General features: G+C 46.2%; 1 protein-coding gene across 1 annotated transcript in view; it reads left to right on the top strand.

Moving 5' to 3' along the window:
- Positions 1–72: 72 nt before the first annotated feature.
- UBN1 (ubinuclein 1) overlaps positions 73–15,882 on the top strand; it is a 31,232-nt gene continuing 15,422 nt past the window's right edge. The window contains exons 1-9 of the mRNA XM_019539827.1: positions 73–682; positions 2,132–2,218; positions 3,608–3,703; positions 3,978–4,112; positions 4,869–4,972; positions 7,022–7,466; positions 10,989–11,059; positions 13,699–13,828; positions 14,051–14,169. Coding sequence (XP_019395372.1) covers positions 434–682; positions 2,132–2,218; positions 3,608–3,703; positions 3,978–4,112; positions 4,869–4,972; positions 7,022–7,466; positions 10,989–11,059; positions 13,699–13,828; positions 14,051–14,169 — 1,436 coding nt within the window. The 5' untranslated portion in view covers positions 73–433. The remainder of the gene's footprint in view (positions 683–2,131; positions 2,219–3,607; positions 3,704–3,977; positions 4,113–4,868; positions 4,973–7,021; positions 7,467–10,988; positions 11,060–13,698; positions 13,829–14,050; positions 14,170–15,882) is intronic.

Genomic DNA, 15,882 nt, shown 5'->3' with positions numbered 1-15,882 from the left:
GCGCGGACCCGGCCTGAGGGCGGCGGCAGCAGCAGGCATGTGTCCGGGCCGGGTCCCCCCGCGTCGCCGCCGCCGCCTGGGGCAGGGCTCCGAGGCCGGGGGCAGCCGCCCGGCGCGGCCGCTGTGAAGGAGCGGCTTGACGCCCAGAGGACCTAGCGACCTGCGGCTCCCGTCGCCAGCGGTTACGCGTTTGTGGGGCCGGCGGGCGCTGCGATGTAGGGGCCTGCAGCGCCCCCGTGCTTGTGCTCCGAGCTCAGCCCAGCCTCGTCCTTCCCCTGGACACCTGTCAGCTGCGCGGCTCACCCGGGTCCAGTCGGCTCCTGTATCCTTAACCATCTCCCTGTGTGTCCCTCCCGCTGAAGGCCTCTTGCCCAGGACTTCTCTGAACTAATGGAAGCCATGCCGTGAGAGCTGCCCAGACTTGCTTGTAGCCATGACGGAGCCCCACCGGGTTCAGTTCACTTCTCTCCCAGGTCCGCTGAGCACCAGCTTCTTGAAGAAGCCTCGCAGGGAGGATGTGTCGGGAGTGGAGCTGCCCCAGGACTCTGAACCGGCTGCAGCGGCAGTTCGCATCACGCTTACCCTTTTTGAGCCGGATCACAAGCGTTGCCCAGAGTTTTTCTACCCTGAGCTTCTGAAGAACACTCGAGGGAAACTGAAGGGTGTTTCTTCTGGAGACAAGGTGAGCGTTTTTTGTTGGCTAAAAACATACTGCGTACTTTTCATCTATGGATCTCAAAGAGCTTTGTAATGTTAACTCTTAGAATACCCTTGAGCCCAGGATACGCTTGATCTCCACTTTTAAAAGTGGGGAAACAAAGGCACGGAGAGGAGAAGTGATCAGCCAGAGACCCCATGTCAAGCTGGTGGCAGAACTGGGAGCCAAGTACAGGACTCCTGGCTGCCAGATCTGTGCTCTTGCCAAGTGACAGCTCTTGCTTAGTTTTGACCCTTGGTAGAATTCCCCATGAAACGGTCAGAGTGTTGTCTGGAAAGTGGAGAAGTGATACCATGTTGTTGATTTGACCTGAAACAGGCTGATTGAAGTGTTCTTTGGTACCTGAAGTGTTAAAATACGTGACTAATCTTGAAAGAACCTTGCCAGCAGATCTGATTCTTGCTGATACTACACGAGGTCCTTATTTCTTTGTGTAACTGGCAGAGACATCTCTGTACTGCATGGAGGTATTTCTGCCTGAGTCCTCATTATGTGTTTTTGTTTGGTGTGTAAAGTGTTTTCAGTTGGCACTCGATGCTGACACTTGCCTGTTTGTAAGTTGGTAACTTTCCTTGTAAGTTGGTGAGGGAGGTTGATCTTGCGTCTCAATTTCTGTAGAAACTAAACTCTGTGCAACTGCCTGCACGGTGTTAAGAAACGAGAGGATAATATTCTTAAGAGGACCTGGAAAAAATATGACTTTGAGTTTGCAGGTGGACAGCCCCAGTGCTGTGCTTCATCTCCCCAGACAACGCCACAGCCACCTTTATGAACAGAATTCTGGTTCATTTTCAAGGCTTCTGTTCATAGTCAATTTTGAGCTGCTATTTTTGAGAGTTGAGAGGCAGCCTCTCTTTTGCTGTGAATGAAATTGCAAGTAATGCTAAAGTGAAAGGGGAGCAAGTGTGTGTGTGTGTGTGTGTGTGTGTGAGATTATCAGACAGGAGTGTCAAGGGTGCAACAGGGTGGCAAAGAGTGCAAAAACAAGCTGCTGATTAGCTGCCAGAAGATAAGGGGCAGGGGGATGAGGTTGGATTTACTTGTCACCTGCTGGCCAGCTGTTAAAACAAACCAAAAAAAAAGGCCGAGCACACACTTTGACAAAGCATTTATTCATGAATTCCAGCATCCTCTGCCCTTCTCATCAGGTTTCATGGAGGAATGGTTGAAAGCTAATTGCACCTTCTCAGAACTTACCTGGTACTTAGCTTGCTTTTTTAGCTATTATCTGATTCAGTCTTCAAGCTTTGCCTATGTTGAAGCTTACAAAGCTGTCCCATTCCTTGTAGCATGAGACCTCTTGTGCTTTTAATGCACAGAGGGAAGTAGTAACATACCTGCATAAAATATTTGTCTATCTTATTGAATATTGGCCATGTGTTCTGACATGTTCACCTGTGTTCACATCCACAGAGGAAAGACCACACGGATCCCTTCAATGATGAGGAAAGAGAAAGACACAAAGTGGAGGCTCTTGCCCGGAAGTTTGAAGAGAAATATGTAAGGGGGGGTTTTTTTCTTCTTTTTCCTACAGTAATTCTGTCAGTGTTATCTCTGCTTAATTCTCTTTTCTATCTAACAATCATACTGTAGGAATGAAGGCCATTGCCACTTACGTCCCTATGTTGGTGAGAGCCTTCATTTCTTCTGGAAAATAGCCTTATTTCTCTCAGTAATAAAAACATGAAAAGCTTAAACTTATCTTCCTGAAGGAAGCATCATTTTTCCCTTGCTAATGGAAAGTGTCCTCAATGAAAGCAATCTAAACTTTCCTTTTTTCGTAAGGCTTGGAAGCTTATACTTCCTTTAAAATTCCTCATATGAATCAATAGCATATTGTCTTTTAAATGTGTATTTGTGCAGCTGTGGTGGTGGTGGTGACATTCAGGAATTTGGCAAACAGCAGCTGAATGAGGAAAATGACCTGTTTTGCCAGTCGCTGCTGCTTTTCCAGGATAGCAGTGAAGTTGACATGAATTCAGTCAGTTTTGTTCTTTTGCTGTTTAGGAAAGCTTTTAAGAGTCACTTGGGATGTAGGTGCTTTGTCTATTAGTTGCAGGGTTGAGAATAAAAAATGAAGACTAGGGAGAGGTAAGCAAGAAGTAAAGTGGGAGACACCTGTCTGGTGGCAGGCAGAAAACTCCAGTGTGGGGAAAATGTGCTGATGTCTCCGTCTCCCTTATAGCAATTGTAATGTGCTGTTTTAAAATACTTTCATCCTCTTGACTTGGTCTTCACCTCAGGTGGTCCCTGAAACTTCTCGTGGACAAGTCCCATTTTGAGGTTCCTTCCTATGCTTAGCTGACATGCCTCAGATTCTAAAAAGGCACCAGAGGACATGACAATAATAAGCAAGGGCTCAGACATTCCCAGAACATGTGGGAAGTACCTAGGGGAGTTGCCTGTGCTGCTACAAACTTTGTCAGCTGCCATCCCCAGTTTTCCTAGTCTTTCTGTTGCTAATCCCTTGTGAAGAATCATCTGAGTTTTTTAAATAACTGCAGTGGTGTGGCTTTGGGTGGGGGAGATGATGGACTTTAGGATGGGCTTGTAAGTGGTGGGTGTGTGCTGCTTTTTTCAAGTCCTGGTATTAAGGTCTTGGTAGATTGTTTTGTATCACTGGTTCAGTGCTGGAAATGGAAACAAGTGAATTTGATTCTGTTTCTTGTACCTCTACCTGCTGAAGCAAGGCTGTGCCTATATACATGTGAACAGACCACAATGCCTCCCTTGCTTTCACCCATCCCAGCCCTTTCCTTGCAGGGAAAAGGCTAAGAGGGAGCACTCCCTTGATCTGCGTAGGAAAGAAGTGCTTGCTTTCTGTGTGAGCAACAGTCCCTGTAGTAGCTTGTGAGAATAGTGGAATGTCATTGATCTCTATCATTTCAGGGGGGCAAGAAACGCAGGAAGGACCGTATTCAGGACTTGATCGATATGGGGTATGGGTATGACGAATCTGATTCCTTCATTGATAATTCTGAAGCGGTGAGTAATTCAGAGGAGAGGGATTGTAAGTTGAGCTGCCTCGTGGGAAGCAGGTGGTGGCAGGGGAGCATGTTAATACAGTCCAGGGAAGGAGTGTGCCAGGGAAGTGTAATGATGACTCCAGGGGTACCTGCATAGTGGAAAATGCCTAGTTACCACAAACAGCCCTATTAGTGAGCTTGCAATGCTACTTCCATTCCAAAATCTGGTCTCATGTAGGCATAGCGTGATGAACCTGACACCACCAATCAAGTACTTTTGCATTCTTTTCCAGTATGATGAACTTGTTCCAGCTTCTCTGACTACAAAATATGGAGGATTTTACATTAACTCAGGAACGCTGCAGTTCCGCCAAGCATCGGAATCAGAGGATGACTTCATCAAAGAGAAGAAGAAGAAATCTCCCAAGGTTAGTGCAGATTCAGGAGCATGTCCCTCTGTAAAAATTGAGGGATAATGGTTGGAATTTGCTGCCAGAAAGCAGCTCTGGAATAGGAGGGGTTTTGACTTCCTGCCTGCTGTTGTGGGGAGGAAGTTGGCAATGATGTGCCCCTTGGTCACGGCTTTAGTTTTGAACTCTAGGTCATGGGTTCAATACCATCCTTGTGCTCATTGGGTAGGAAGACATTGGTCCTGCTGTTTCAATTCATGGGTAGTGTCTTTTTACCTCCTGTAGATGAAGTGACAGCATCTAAGTTGTCATCCTAAAAAGTTAGTTAATGTTAGTGGAGAAGCCAAGAACTGACTAAGAATAGCTTGTCCTCCTGTGTAAGGGATGAGCCTTCCAGCCTAGGGTGAGATGTGGTAGAGAGGGATGATGTTGTCTGTGGAAGCTTGTATTATGGTACTGGCTTTTTGAAGGCCTGACACCTATTCAGTCCATATAGAATATATTTGCTTCAAGGCTGGCAGGGAAATTCAGTCACCATTTATTTGCCTCTGGGATCCTGGAATGCCATCCCATCCCTAAGTGGTAGACAGTTGTCCTAGAGCTGCCCTAGCCATTGTGCAGGGTGGGTTAGTATCCTGCACCTCTGGGTACAAGATAGTTGCAGACTACTTTTGATGGCCTTAGATGGCCCTTAGATGTGCCTTTGAGACACAGAAGGTCCTTGCTGTAGAGTGGGTCCTAGAGCCCCTAACTCTGTCTTGTCTTTAATCCTAGAAGCGGAAGTTGAAAGAAGGTGGTGAAAAAATGAAGAAGAAGAAAAAAGATGATTCTTATGACAAGGAAAAAAAGTCAAAAAAATCCAAGTTCCCCAAAGCCGGGTAAGATGGAACCCTCTCTACCTGGGGGCTTGCTGGAAATGATGGCTGTCCCCTCCCTTCTGCCCCTATGAGGACAGATGGTTTTCACTGCAGTGTGTGTAAGCAGTGTCCAAAGGCTGCAGCCAGAGATGATCCCAGCAGGGCATGGGGCCCAAGGCAAAGCAGGCTGCACAGGGCCCCTCTCCCCGTCCCACGGCACACTTACACAGAAGAGTGAAAGCCCTGGCACACCATACATGGTGGGATGGATGGTGGCCAGAACTTCTGGCTGGAACAGGCAAAGAGCCGTCCAACCTGCCGGTTGCATGGATGGCCTAACTGCAGCCGCAGCCTCTCTGCCTGGCTCTGTGGGGGCCCCCCCAAAATGTGGGGCCTGGGGCGCTTGCCCCAATTCTTACCCCGCTAGGGATGGCCCTGGCTGCAGCTGGGGCAGGAGTCCTTGTGGTGGGCACTGCATAAGCACCTAGAAACATACTACTACTGTCCTGTAGAGTTCATGGTCCCAAAGCCAGAGGCAGGTTTGGGAAAAGTGCAGAACATCCATGCAACAGGGTCATAGCCGCATGAGGCATATGTTTGTTCACTCTGCTCGTTCATAGGGCAAGAATGGCAGGTGATGATGGATAGTGAACTTTGGGTTAGCTGGGATGAGGGGTTGTGAGACTGGGCCAGCTAGAGCTAGACTGAAAAGCAGCTTCCAGCTGCCTTCCCGAGTCACATTTTCAACTCCCTGCCCCAAGGCAGTTTTAGTACTCGGGTGTCTTTAGTCTCTCTCCATGGAAGGGACTTGTTGCTATCAATGCAGCTGGTTACTTTTGTCTTTAGCAGACTTGTAATGCTTTACCTCTACTGGCTTTGATGTCTGGTTCTGCCTTCTATGCCCAGCCTACTCTTTCACTTCCTCACTCACTTTACTCCTCTCACCTTCCTTGCTGGCTTGCTGTGGCTAGTCCCTCCTCCATTACATTTCTCTTTCTCTGAAAAACCATGAGCTCCCATGAGGTTCTAGAGCCAACTGAAAAGGGAATGTAGTGGAGTTTGGTAGAGGAGAAATTCTTTTAAAGCAATTATGTTGCCTCTAAATTAACTCTGACCTTGTTGCATTTTAATACTAATGGGTCAGGTTTCTGTTTGTCTATCATTGTGGTACTTTTGCTATGGTATTTTGGACTGCATGTATGTGATTAACTACAAGCAGCACTTGCTGGCAGGGGAGAGCTTAAGCTCCAGTCAGACCCCCACATCACTGAGAGAGAGATTATGTGCAGAACTAGGTCAGGCACTGGGCCAGTCTCTTTCTGCTATATAGAATCCCACATGCCATAGACCTGTATCGGCAATCCCCTCCAGCCACCTCCAAGGGACATAGCTCACTGGGAGACCCATGCTCATGAAATTTTGGATAGAAAGTTGTTTTTTCAGGGATAGAAAACTACACCTTAGCCTAGGAAGAGCCTTAAAATAAAGTTAAGGGCTTTAAAGTGTCCGTGAAATCAAATAGAGCCAGTAGAATGCACAGGACAGTGATGAGCTTCCTGTTCTCAAACTTCCCTTGTCTCCAGTGCTGCTGTACTTCAGACCATCCATTGTCTCTATTGGCCTGTAACCCTGAGTGTAGTCATGTTAAATGACTTCACTCCTCGTTTAGCTATTTCATAAGAAATAATCTTCAAGTCTTTAGACTGTGTGCAGGAAACAGAACAGATTTGAAAATGAGGTGTGTGAGGCATGAACTTCTTTATATGTTAAAATAAAGAGAAATCACTTGATAGCCAGGTAAATCATTAAATACATGTATATTGACCAGAGTGTTTCTGAGGCATAGTCAGTGCCTCTGGTTGGCTGAATCTGGTACCAAATTCCTAGCAACGGGCTGAGTCATTTCTGGTTTGGAGGAGTGGGATAGGAGAAGTGCTAGACCCTGGCTGTGCTGGTGTGAGGGGGTTTCCTTTCTCCTCTCCTTGCTCTGTAAAATTCATTTCTCTTTATGGGACTTCCTGGCATAAATGTGATCTAGTTTTTTTCCCCTCCTCCCTCCCTCACTTGCAGCTTCACAGCACTGAATGCCAGTAAAGAGAAAAAGAAAAAGAAATACTCTGGAGCTTTGAGTGTCAAAGAGATGCTGAAGAAATTCCAGAAGGAAAAGGAAGCTCAGAAAAAGAGGGATGAGGAGCAGAAGATGGTGTCACTCTCCCCAGCAGAAGCTCCGGCCCCACGAGAAGTGGAGACCATGTCTGATCCTTTGCTATCTCTCTTTGGCCATGCCAGTGATAATGACTTGCTTCAGGCTGTCACTGCTGTGGACTCATTGAATGATCTGGACCTGGACCTGGAGCGGCTCTTCAATGAATCTCCAGAAGGGAGTCCCTTCCATGATGTGGAGGATGGAAGTGATCCTCTTGGGATGGGTTTGGAACAGGAATTCAAACAGCCACCCTCCCTCCCAGAAGGACTACCAGCTCCACTGGAGAGACGGATCAAGGAACTGACCCAGGTACTGCTGCTAGGCATGTCTAGGCTAGGCAAGGGGTGTCTTGCCCAATGGGTTGTAGATGGATCATGCAGCTTCTTAAGGAAGATAAGCCTCTTCTGTTTCATTCACAGATGGATTTCTTTCAAATGGAGCAATAGCTTCATTTCTCATAGTTTCTCTTGTTCATGGAAGAGAGAGACTGTGTAGGGCCTGGTATAGTATAGTTCCGTTTCCTCCTGCTGTCAGTGCTTTGTGATCATATGAGAATGCTGTTCCTTGGCCTAGGAGTTTAGCTCAAAGTGTTACTGCCAGTAGGTAGCAAGCATTGGCTCCATGGCTTGGCAAGGTAGAGACTTGAACTAATAGGACTTTTCCATGGCTGACTGAGCATGAGTGGGCTTATTATAAGAGCTAATAAAGTTGGTTACATTATAAGCCAGGTTATATTATAATAGGTTTAATATGCAGTGATGATCAGAATAGAGATTGAAAAGACGCTACATTCAGCATCGTGTCCATTATAATGAGCAGGTACTAGGATTCATTGTTTAGCTATTAACTCTGCTCCATTTGTGGGATCTCCACGAGATGCTTGTAGATGGATACTTCCATTGAGACTTTTTACAGCACACCACAGTTGGGTCTGCTTTTCTGATAGGGAGGTGTGGGATCCAAAGCACCCAACCTTGTTTTCAGATCTCCCTGTTATGGAATTATTTGATGGAGCGCTCTTGGTTCTTTAGGATGTGCAGACATTAACCATGGAGCCACCTGATGGCATCTTTAAAGAATTGCATTTTAAAAATACACCCACTTTTGGTTATTCTGTTTGTCATGATAGCGGCCGTTACTTGTGCATGAACCACTGAGGTGATGTTTCAGCCCTGTTACTATGGTTACAGGGTAAACTCTGATTCAAAGCCCTTGTACTAACTAGGATTATGTGCTCTTGGGATAGGGTCACTGTCTTCTAGCCTTCTATTAAGAGAGCTTCTCTGCCATTCCTGAAACCTTTATAACAGTGGTGAGCCATCAGAATCATAGGACAGAAGTTGGATAAGGTGTTGGCATAGCTGCCTGTGCATGATAAAATGCCATGGGACTCTTTGTAAAAGTTGCTGTTTGTTTTTGCTGTTAATGGATAACACTGAAATAGGTTGCCCATGAAGTATATCTGAGCTGGAGGTGAATAATGTGGAGGCTGCCTGGACACAGAGTTAATTATTATACTGCTGCAAGATAAAGTGGTGGCAGATTACTCCAAGCTGCTGTGGGCCGCAGTGGGATGTTTCACCACCTGGTAGAAAAGCACCCTTTGCTTCTGCACCTGTTGTGGCTGGAGTATGGTTTTTGCAGGCAAGGAAGCACCTTTTGGTCAGTTGGGGCCCCAAAATTAAACTATTGGCAGGTGGAGATGGACTGTATTTTTATCCCTTCTGTTCCCACCTCAGGATCTGGAGACATCTCTCTGGCAGAATAAAGCCTATAGGCATTTCTGTACTCCTAGAGTTTTGGGGTTTAACTCTCCCCACCCTGGAAGAATCTTGATCACGTGCCTTCTCTATAGAATGGAATTGCCTTGGCTTTTTCCTGCCTTTCATGTGTAGCCTGTCACCTGGTACTGTTGGAGATAGGGACCAATCTCGGGGAGCTTCATGTACAGGATTTTTCTGCTAGATCTTACACTTTTTGTCATCAATGTATAGCCAGCATTCTGTCCTCTTATAGGAGGTCCCATTGCTTAGCATCCAGAGTAAGGCCTTGCTGAAACTATATTTGTGGTAAGGGTGAGATTGCCTCCTCTAAGGACAGGTTGGATGCCAGTTACACACACAGCACTTCTTCTCCAAACCACAAACTCAGATTCATCATGTCTGCCATGAAATAAAAAGCTGTGCACTCTGGAACTATCTTTTGCTGTGGTGCCAGGAGCCTTCCCTAGCTCTCTTGGGAAGGCTGCTGTCAAAACATACCAGGTGAGCTGGTTGCTAATGAGCCATGTTCATTGCCACATGAGAGGAGTATTTTCACTCAGCTTCACAGGCCACACTAGTGTGTAATTTGTGAGTGGCTATAGCATCCCAAGCCTGATTGGTCTGAGGCAGGGTATGGTCCTGCCAGAAAGGGAGGACTCGAGAGAGAACAAGGGACCTTTTATATCTGATTCTGATCAGAGGGAATCCTGCTTTGCAGTCCAGAGCTATTGCTCTTTCCTCCAGCCCCTCATTTCAGTAAGTAAAGTCACACTACACCTCACTGTGGCTCAGAATAGCATGGGACTCATTTTTGTTGGTGTCATTGGGAGCTAAACATGAGGCAAGTCTGGACCTGCTGAGAAGCTGCCAGGGGCTCTGCTTTGCTAATCTGGGGCCTGAGTCCCACTCCCACCTCAATGAAGGAATTGTGGCATTGTTTGGAGTGAAAGAATGGAGATTTCTTAACACTGGAGAACAAGCAGATGTATTGGCTGGTAGAGTCTATGCCTGGCTAGCACAATGGGAAGGGCTGGGGGCTGTCATCTTCCACAAAGAAGCCAACAGGTTGAATGCCTCAGCTTGCTGCTTTCTAGGTCAAGAACTAGAGGTGGCCATAAACTGGCTTTTGTTTCATGGGGAAACTCCAGATATTAAAGATAAGCTTTTTTTCCTTTCCAAAAACAAAATCTCACTTTCAATGAAGCAGCATTTTCTGCTGAGCAAGTTGTTTAAAAATTTGGGGTGAGCATTCTACAAACCGTGTTCTACCTGAAGTCACTGAGAAGAAACTTGGTATGCATTGCTTTCGTGTGTAGTTGCTGTCCTAAGCATTGCTTTCCTGTGTGGTTAATTAATAATAGAAAGTCTGTATTAGGGTACCAAGAATACAACATTGTTCAGCAGAAGGACATTAGAATGTCTTGCTCTGTACATTAGCGGCTTTCAGGGACTGGAGTCCCCACTTGTGTCATGGTGCTCTATCAGGGAGGCCATTTATTAGCAATATTGGCTTTGCATTCTTTTTGTTTCTGGGACCTTCTCCCCTGCTGACTGGCCCTGGAGCATTGGTAGATATCTTCCCCTACATCCATTCAGATGAAAGCAGTGACCCATACAGGCTGGGCCACACTGCAACAGTGTGCATCTTGGATAGTTCTTGGAATGCTGCCCGCAGCAGGCTGGGACTGCACTGCAGGGCACCTTCTCAGGAGCTTTCTTTCATAGAAAAGGTGAGTGTTGGCACTGCTGCATTGCAGGTCAGAGAGAGAGGAGAGATCTAGGGCAGCTTGGAGTCGGGTTGGGGAGCAGGCAGCGCCTACCTCCGGGAGGTACTTATAATTTGTTCAGAAATAACAGAGCAAGATTCAGTCCAGCCCAGAAGCCACTGAATTTATGTTGTGAATGGTGTTGTGTAACATCCGTGCCATTATCGGGGATGTAGCCTATGTCTAAATGGCATCATTGTCAATAGAGCCATATTACAGGGTCCTTTCTGAAAAAACATGGCTTGCTTCTACTTCTCTGTATCTGTGTGTGAACTAATGTTTTACCATTTGGTGTAACCCAGGCTGCAAGAGCTGCAGAAGGAGAGGGCAAACAGCGGTTCTTCACCCAGGATGTCAATAACATCATATTGGAGTAAGGACACCACATTTTCTTGTCTGTTATTAGTGTGAGGGGATGGCACAAAACTGTGTGGGGAAGGGGAAAGTTTACATAAAACATGGTTCCTGGGTGACAATTCCTGTTCCTTGACCACGCTTCCTAGTTCTGGGGGCAGAGACAAGGATGCTGCTACCCTGCATAAGCTCCTCCAAGGTGAGCACACCTGGAATAGTCCTGATGTTCTCTCTAAATGGCCTTCAGTAGGAATACATCAATACTTGGGGCTTGAGGGTGAAACTTGGGAGGTGTCCAAACCTCTAGTTCTCATCTAGTCTTCACAAGAAACTGTTGAAATGTACAGTGATTTTTTCCAAATACTGTTGGCTATTCATATCCCTCCACTCAAGCATTTGAGTCCAATCTAGATTCTATGTCTAATAGCATCCCTTCCAGGAGGGTCATCCAATCCATACAGTGCTGCCTGTGGATAGAGGAGAGGCTTGAAAAAAGGGTTACCAAGTTCAGTTCTTGACTGTGCCACTGTCTTGCTCTGTGAGCTGGAATGATTCCTTAGCCTCTTGGTATTTTAGTTTGCCTATCTGTGAAATGGGAAGGGTAGCTACCTGCCATATACCAGGGGTAAGTAACCCCCAGCATGTGTGCTGAGCATGGCATGCAAGGCCATTTTGCTCAGGATGCCACCACCAGCCTGGGCTCTAGGCAGCTGCTGCCAGACACAAAGCCTGGACTGCTCTCAGCTAGTGGCTGGGTGTCTGCAAGCCTGCGTGCACCCGCTGGTATGAAGCTGATGCTGGAGCCCAGAGCAGATGTTTGCAGTCTCCTGGCTGCAACTGGCTCAGGCTCTGGGTAGCTGCTGCCAATCATGGAGCCCAGTCTGCTTGCAGCAGGGCTTGCAGCCGTGCTTGCAGCCACCCAGCTGCCTGCTGGGAGCAGCCCGTGCTTTGTGGCTGGCAGCGACTGAGCCCGCCTGACTCCTACTCGCTCTGAGCCCAGCATCTGGTTCTGTGTGCGCACACATGTGTCTGGTTGCAGATGTTTGTGTACATATGTCTGTTCTGGATGTGTTTTGGTTCTCTGTGTTTGTGCACATGGTTCTCTGTGTGCGTGTGCATGTGTCTGGTTCAGTCTCTGCTCTCCTTTTGTCTTATTTGTCTCTTTTTTCTCTCTCTCTCATTGCAACATGCTCAATAAGAAAAGAATACAGAAGAACAAAGGCAACGTTTATAATTATTAAATATACTACAGTAAAAGCTGTGCTATCCGGCATCTTACAAGCTGGCATTCTCTACTAACTGGCATGCCAGCTTGTAAGATAAAGTGAAACCGGAAGTGCCTACTGCGGCGCTTCCAGTTTCCCTGAGCCCCCACGGCAGGGGGCAAAGCAGCCCGCACTGCTGAGCCCCCACAGCAGGGGGGCATAACAGACTGTGCAGGGCTGTGCGGGGCCTGCCTCCCTGTCCCACAGGGCCTGTGGGACGGGTGGTGATGCTGCGGGAGGGGTGGAGGGGTGCCCCAGACAGCAAGAGAAGCACTGGCTGGGGCTGCTCAATTAACCAGCATATTCCCCTGGGAATGGGGGATGCCAGATAACAGAGCTTTTACTGTAATATTCAGTGCATCTTGCCATGTATAGGGAGTGGAAGATCTGAGTGTTAGCTTCAAGAACAACACAGCAGACTGATCAACTTCAAACAAACGGTCTTTATTGTGCCATTGTAGTTCCCTCTGTCCTCTCTCAGACTATACTCTGTCATCCCTGGAGCTAGTCTTTTTCCTCTTACGTCTACTCTGTTTTCTCTCCAGCTCTCTCAGGCTAGGAAGAGACTTTGGATTTGATTTGTGCCTATATATGTCTTGAAACAGAAATATCATGGTATTGGCATGTACACACATTGCTCTTTTTATTCAGGATTTAGTGAGCTCCAGAATGCACTGCCATTGGTTCAATGATACAGTCCTGAGATGACCATTCAGGCACACTTTGCAACGTCCCAGCATAAACTGTTAGTACTTCTTATCCCATAAACCATTTTAGGATTAACCCTGGGACAACAGATGTAGATGTTTGTATGAATGCATTTTGTTCTGGGATAAAATGGTTTGTCCCAGGACAAGTGCAATTTTTGTTTATAGCCTCAGAGCCTCAATCTCTCTTAAACACAGCCACACTCGCAACAAGACTGTAGTATTAACCCATGAACTAACACACACCCAATCAAATGGAACATATAACATTATGGAGAACCAGTCAGGGAGCAGTCTCTGTGGCTTGCTGCTTGGCCCAGACAGCCATCTTCCTCTGAGATGAAAAGAATATCTAAATGTCCTACTTATGAAACTACTTACATCAAAGTATGATTGCCCTGAGTGCCCCAAAATATTTTCCACCAGAATGCAGAATAGAAATCAGTCCACTTAACTTCTTTGGTCACAGAAAAAATGATGCTACTTATCCATTTTAGCAGTCATCTGTTTGCCCCAGGGTTAGGTAGTATAAGGATTGGAATAAGTTGGGTTGAAAAACCCTGGGGGACTTCTAGAATGAGCTTGCCACCTTCCTAATATCTTCTGGTGGTCTTTCCCTGAGTTTGATGATGCATGGAGAGGCCATAATGAAGTCATGAGAAAATATTGTCTGTCCTTTTCTACAGCATAGAGTTACAGACCCGGGAGCTGAACAGCCAGATCCGATCTGGGGTCTATGCCCACCTGGCCGCCTTCCTGCCTTGCAGCAAGGACACTCTGGTCAAGCGTGCCCGCAAACTGTATCTCTATGAGCAGGTGGGTTATCTTGGAAGTGCCCCAGATCTATTAATTTACACTTAATTTCAGATCTTCAGAGCACAGTCATTGTTATTACATGAGGCGTTGCCATTCTGTGCTGGACATCTAATGGCCACATGTGGTTACAGCATTGCTGAGGTCTCTAAACTGCCAATATAGGATTTTTTGAGTGAAACGGGTTTTGGGATATCTCACTTTGTCTTGTGGTGCTCTCTGCAGGGTGGACGCTTGAAAGAGCCTCTCCAGAAGCTGAAGGAAGCCATTGGCAGGGCAATGCCAGAGCAGATGTCTAAATACCAGGATGAATGCCAAGCCCATACACAAGCCAAGTTTGCTAAGTAAGCTTGTAATCTTTTTTATTAGTTATCTCTTTGGGGAGCTAGGTTTCAGTGATGTTCTGTATTCTATTCAGGATTATATTACATGAGTTTGTATGTAATGGAGAGTAGTGAGATGAGTCAGTAGCTTTTTACATCCTCTGGTGGTTTATTTGGTTTCAGAATAGCAATGGGCATCTTTACACGTGTTCTGGGGTGGAGGGGGTGTTTTTAATTGGAGTGGCTCTGAGAGTTGCTCTAATTAAAGGACCCACAGTGTCACATGTATTCAGCATCCTGCACTTCAAAATGGTGGTGGGGGGCACTTTGCCTAAAGATCATTGAGCAAGCTTTAGTTAGTGCCCCCGCCGCCATTTTGAAGCGTCAGGATGCTCAAGACATGTGACATGGAGGCTGCTGGAGTGTGTCAGTTAGCATGTGTTGGAGCAAATGTCTGGCATGTATATAGGTGCCCAATGATGTCAGGTTTCCTCCAGATTTTTGAAGTCCGTTACTTTGTAGACATTTTATACACAAATTTTTTGAAGCTGTCTTTTCATTGTGGTTCTTTGCCTTCATGTGGCTTGCCAGTTGATCACTTTAATAGCTGTGTCAAACTTAGTGTCAGAGATGTGCGCAGTTAAGTTAAGGCTGACCTTGAGTGATTAAGTTTTTCACGAGTCAGGTGTCTAGTCATTTTTCTGTGTTGGTTACTTGGGTTAGTGTACCTGCTGTTGTTGCAGTGTTTTCACAATGGAGTTTGTTGACATGGCAGTGTTGTTTTTTTGGTGCCTTTGCCTGTAAGGTGGTCAATTATGCACCATGCTTGTCTGTTCAAGTGAGTCATATGTTTGGGAAAAAGCTGTGTACCACTGACCAAGTTACATGACTTACATCTGACATAGAAAACAGATTTGAAATGAGGCAGAAAACAGGCATGGTATTTATCAACCTTACAGCAGCCACCTATGACATTGTATGGCACCAAGGCCTCAAATATAAACTGCCCTCTATGATACCCTGACCACAAGTTATGCACTTTCATCATGATCTCCAGCAGATCATTCAAACTCATCACCAACAAAGAAGAAAAAAAACCCAAAGTACGAACTCTGAAGAATATAGTCTCCCAAGGATCTTCCTGTATACAACATCTAAGCAATACATGTACACTGATGATGTTGCCATAGTAGTTCAAGGAATAGCTATCACAGAATTGAAAAAGATACTAAGTACTGACATGGAACTCATTGCTTAAGCTCCACAAGTGGCACTTAAAGTTGATCATCAATAAATCAGTATTATCACTCTTCCACTGGACAGTTGTTGAGCCAAGAGTCCATTGAATATCAGAGTAGGCAACCACATCCTTCCCCACGAGCATACCCCAACCTACCTAGGAGTTGTATTAGACTGTTCCCTTGCATATAAACATCACATTTGGAAGATCAGCAGTAAAGTGTCTGCATGTGTAACCGTGTTAAGATGTTTTGCCAGCGTGGCATGGGGTGCTCAGAATCACTGCACTTGCAATGGTATATGCCCCAGCAGAATATTATGCTCCTCTATAGTCCAGAAGTTTTCATACTAAAAATCTTGACTCTGCTTAATGGTGCGCTTATAACAGGCTGCACAACTAAAGCACACACACAGATGTACTCCCTGTACTTTCAGGCGCTAGACCAAGTAACATAAAAAGACATTTTAACTGAAAATAGAGGCAAGAGATGACTA

Source organism: Crocodylus porosus, unplaced genomic scaffold (genome assembly GCF_001723895.1).
Source record: "Crocodylus porosus isolate Cpor-Errol unplaced genomic scaffold, CroPor_comp1, whole genome shotgun sequence".
NCBI classification, from domain to species: domain Eukaryota; kingdom Metazoa; phylum Chordata; order Crocodylia; family Crocodylidae; genus Crocodylus; species Crocodylus porosus.
This window is presented reverse-complemented; position numbering and strand designations above follow the sequence as displayed.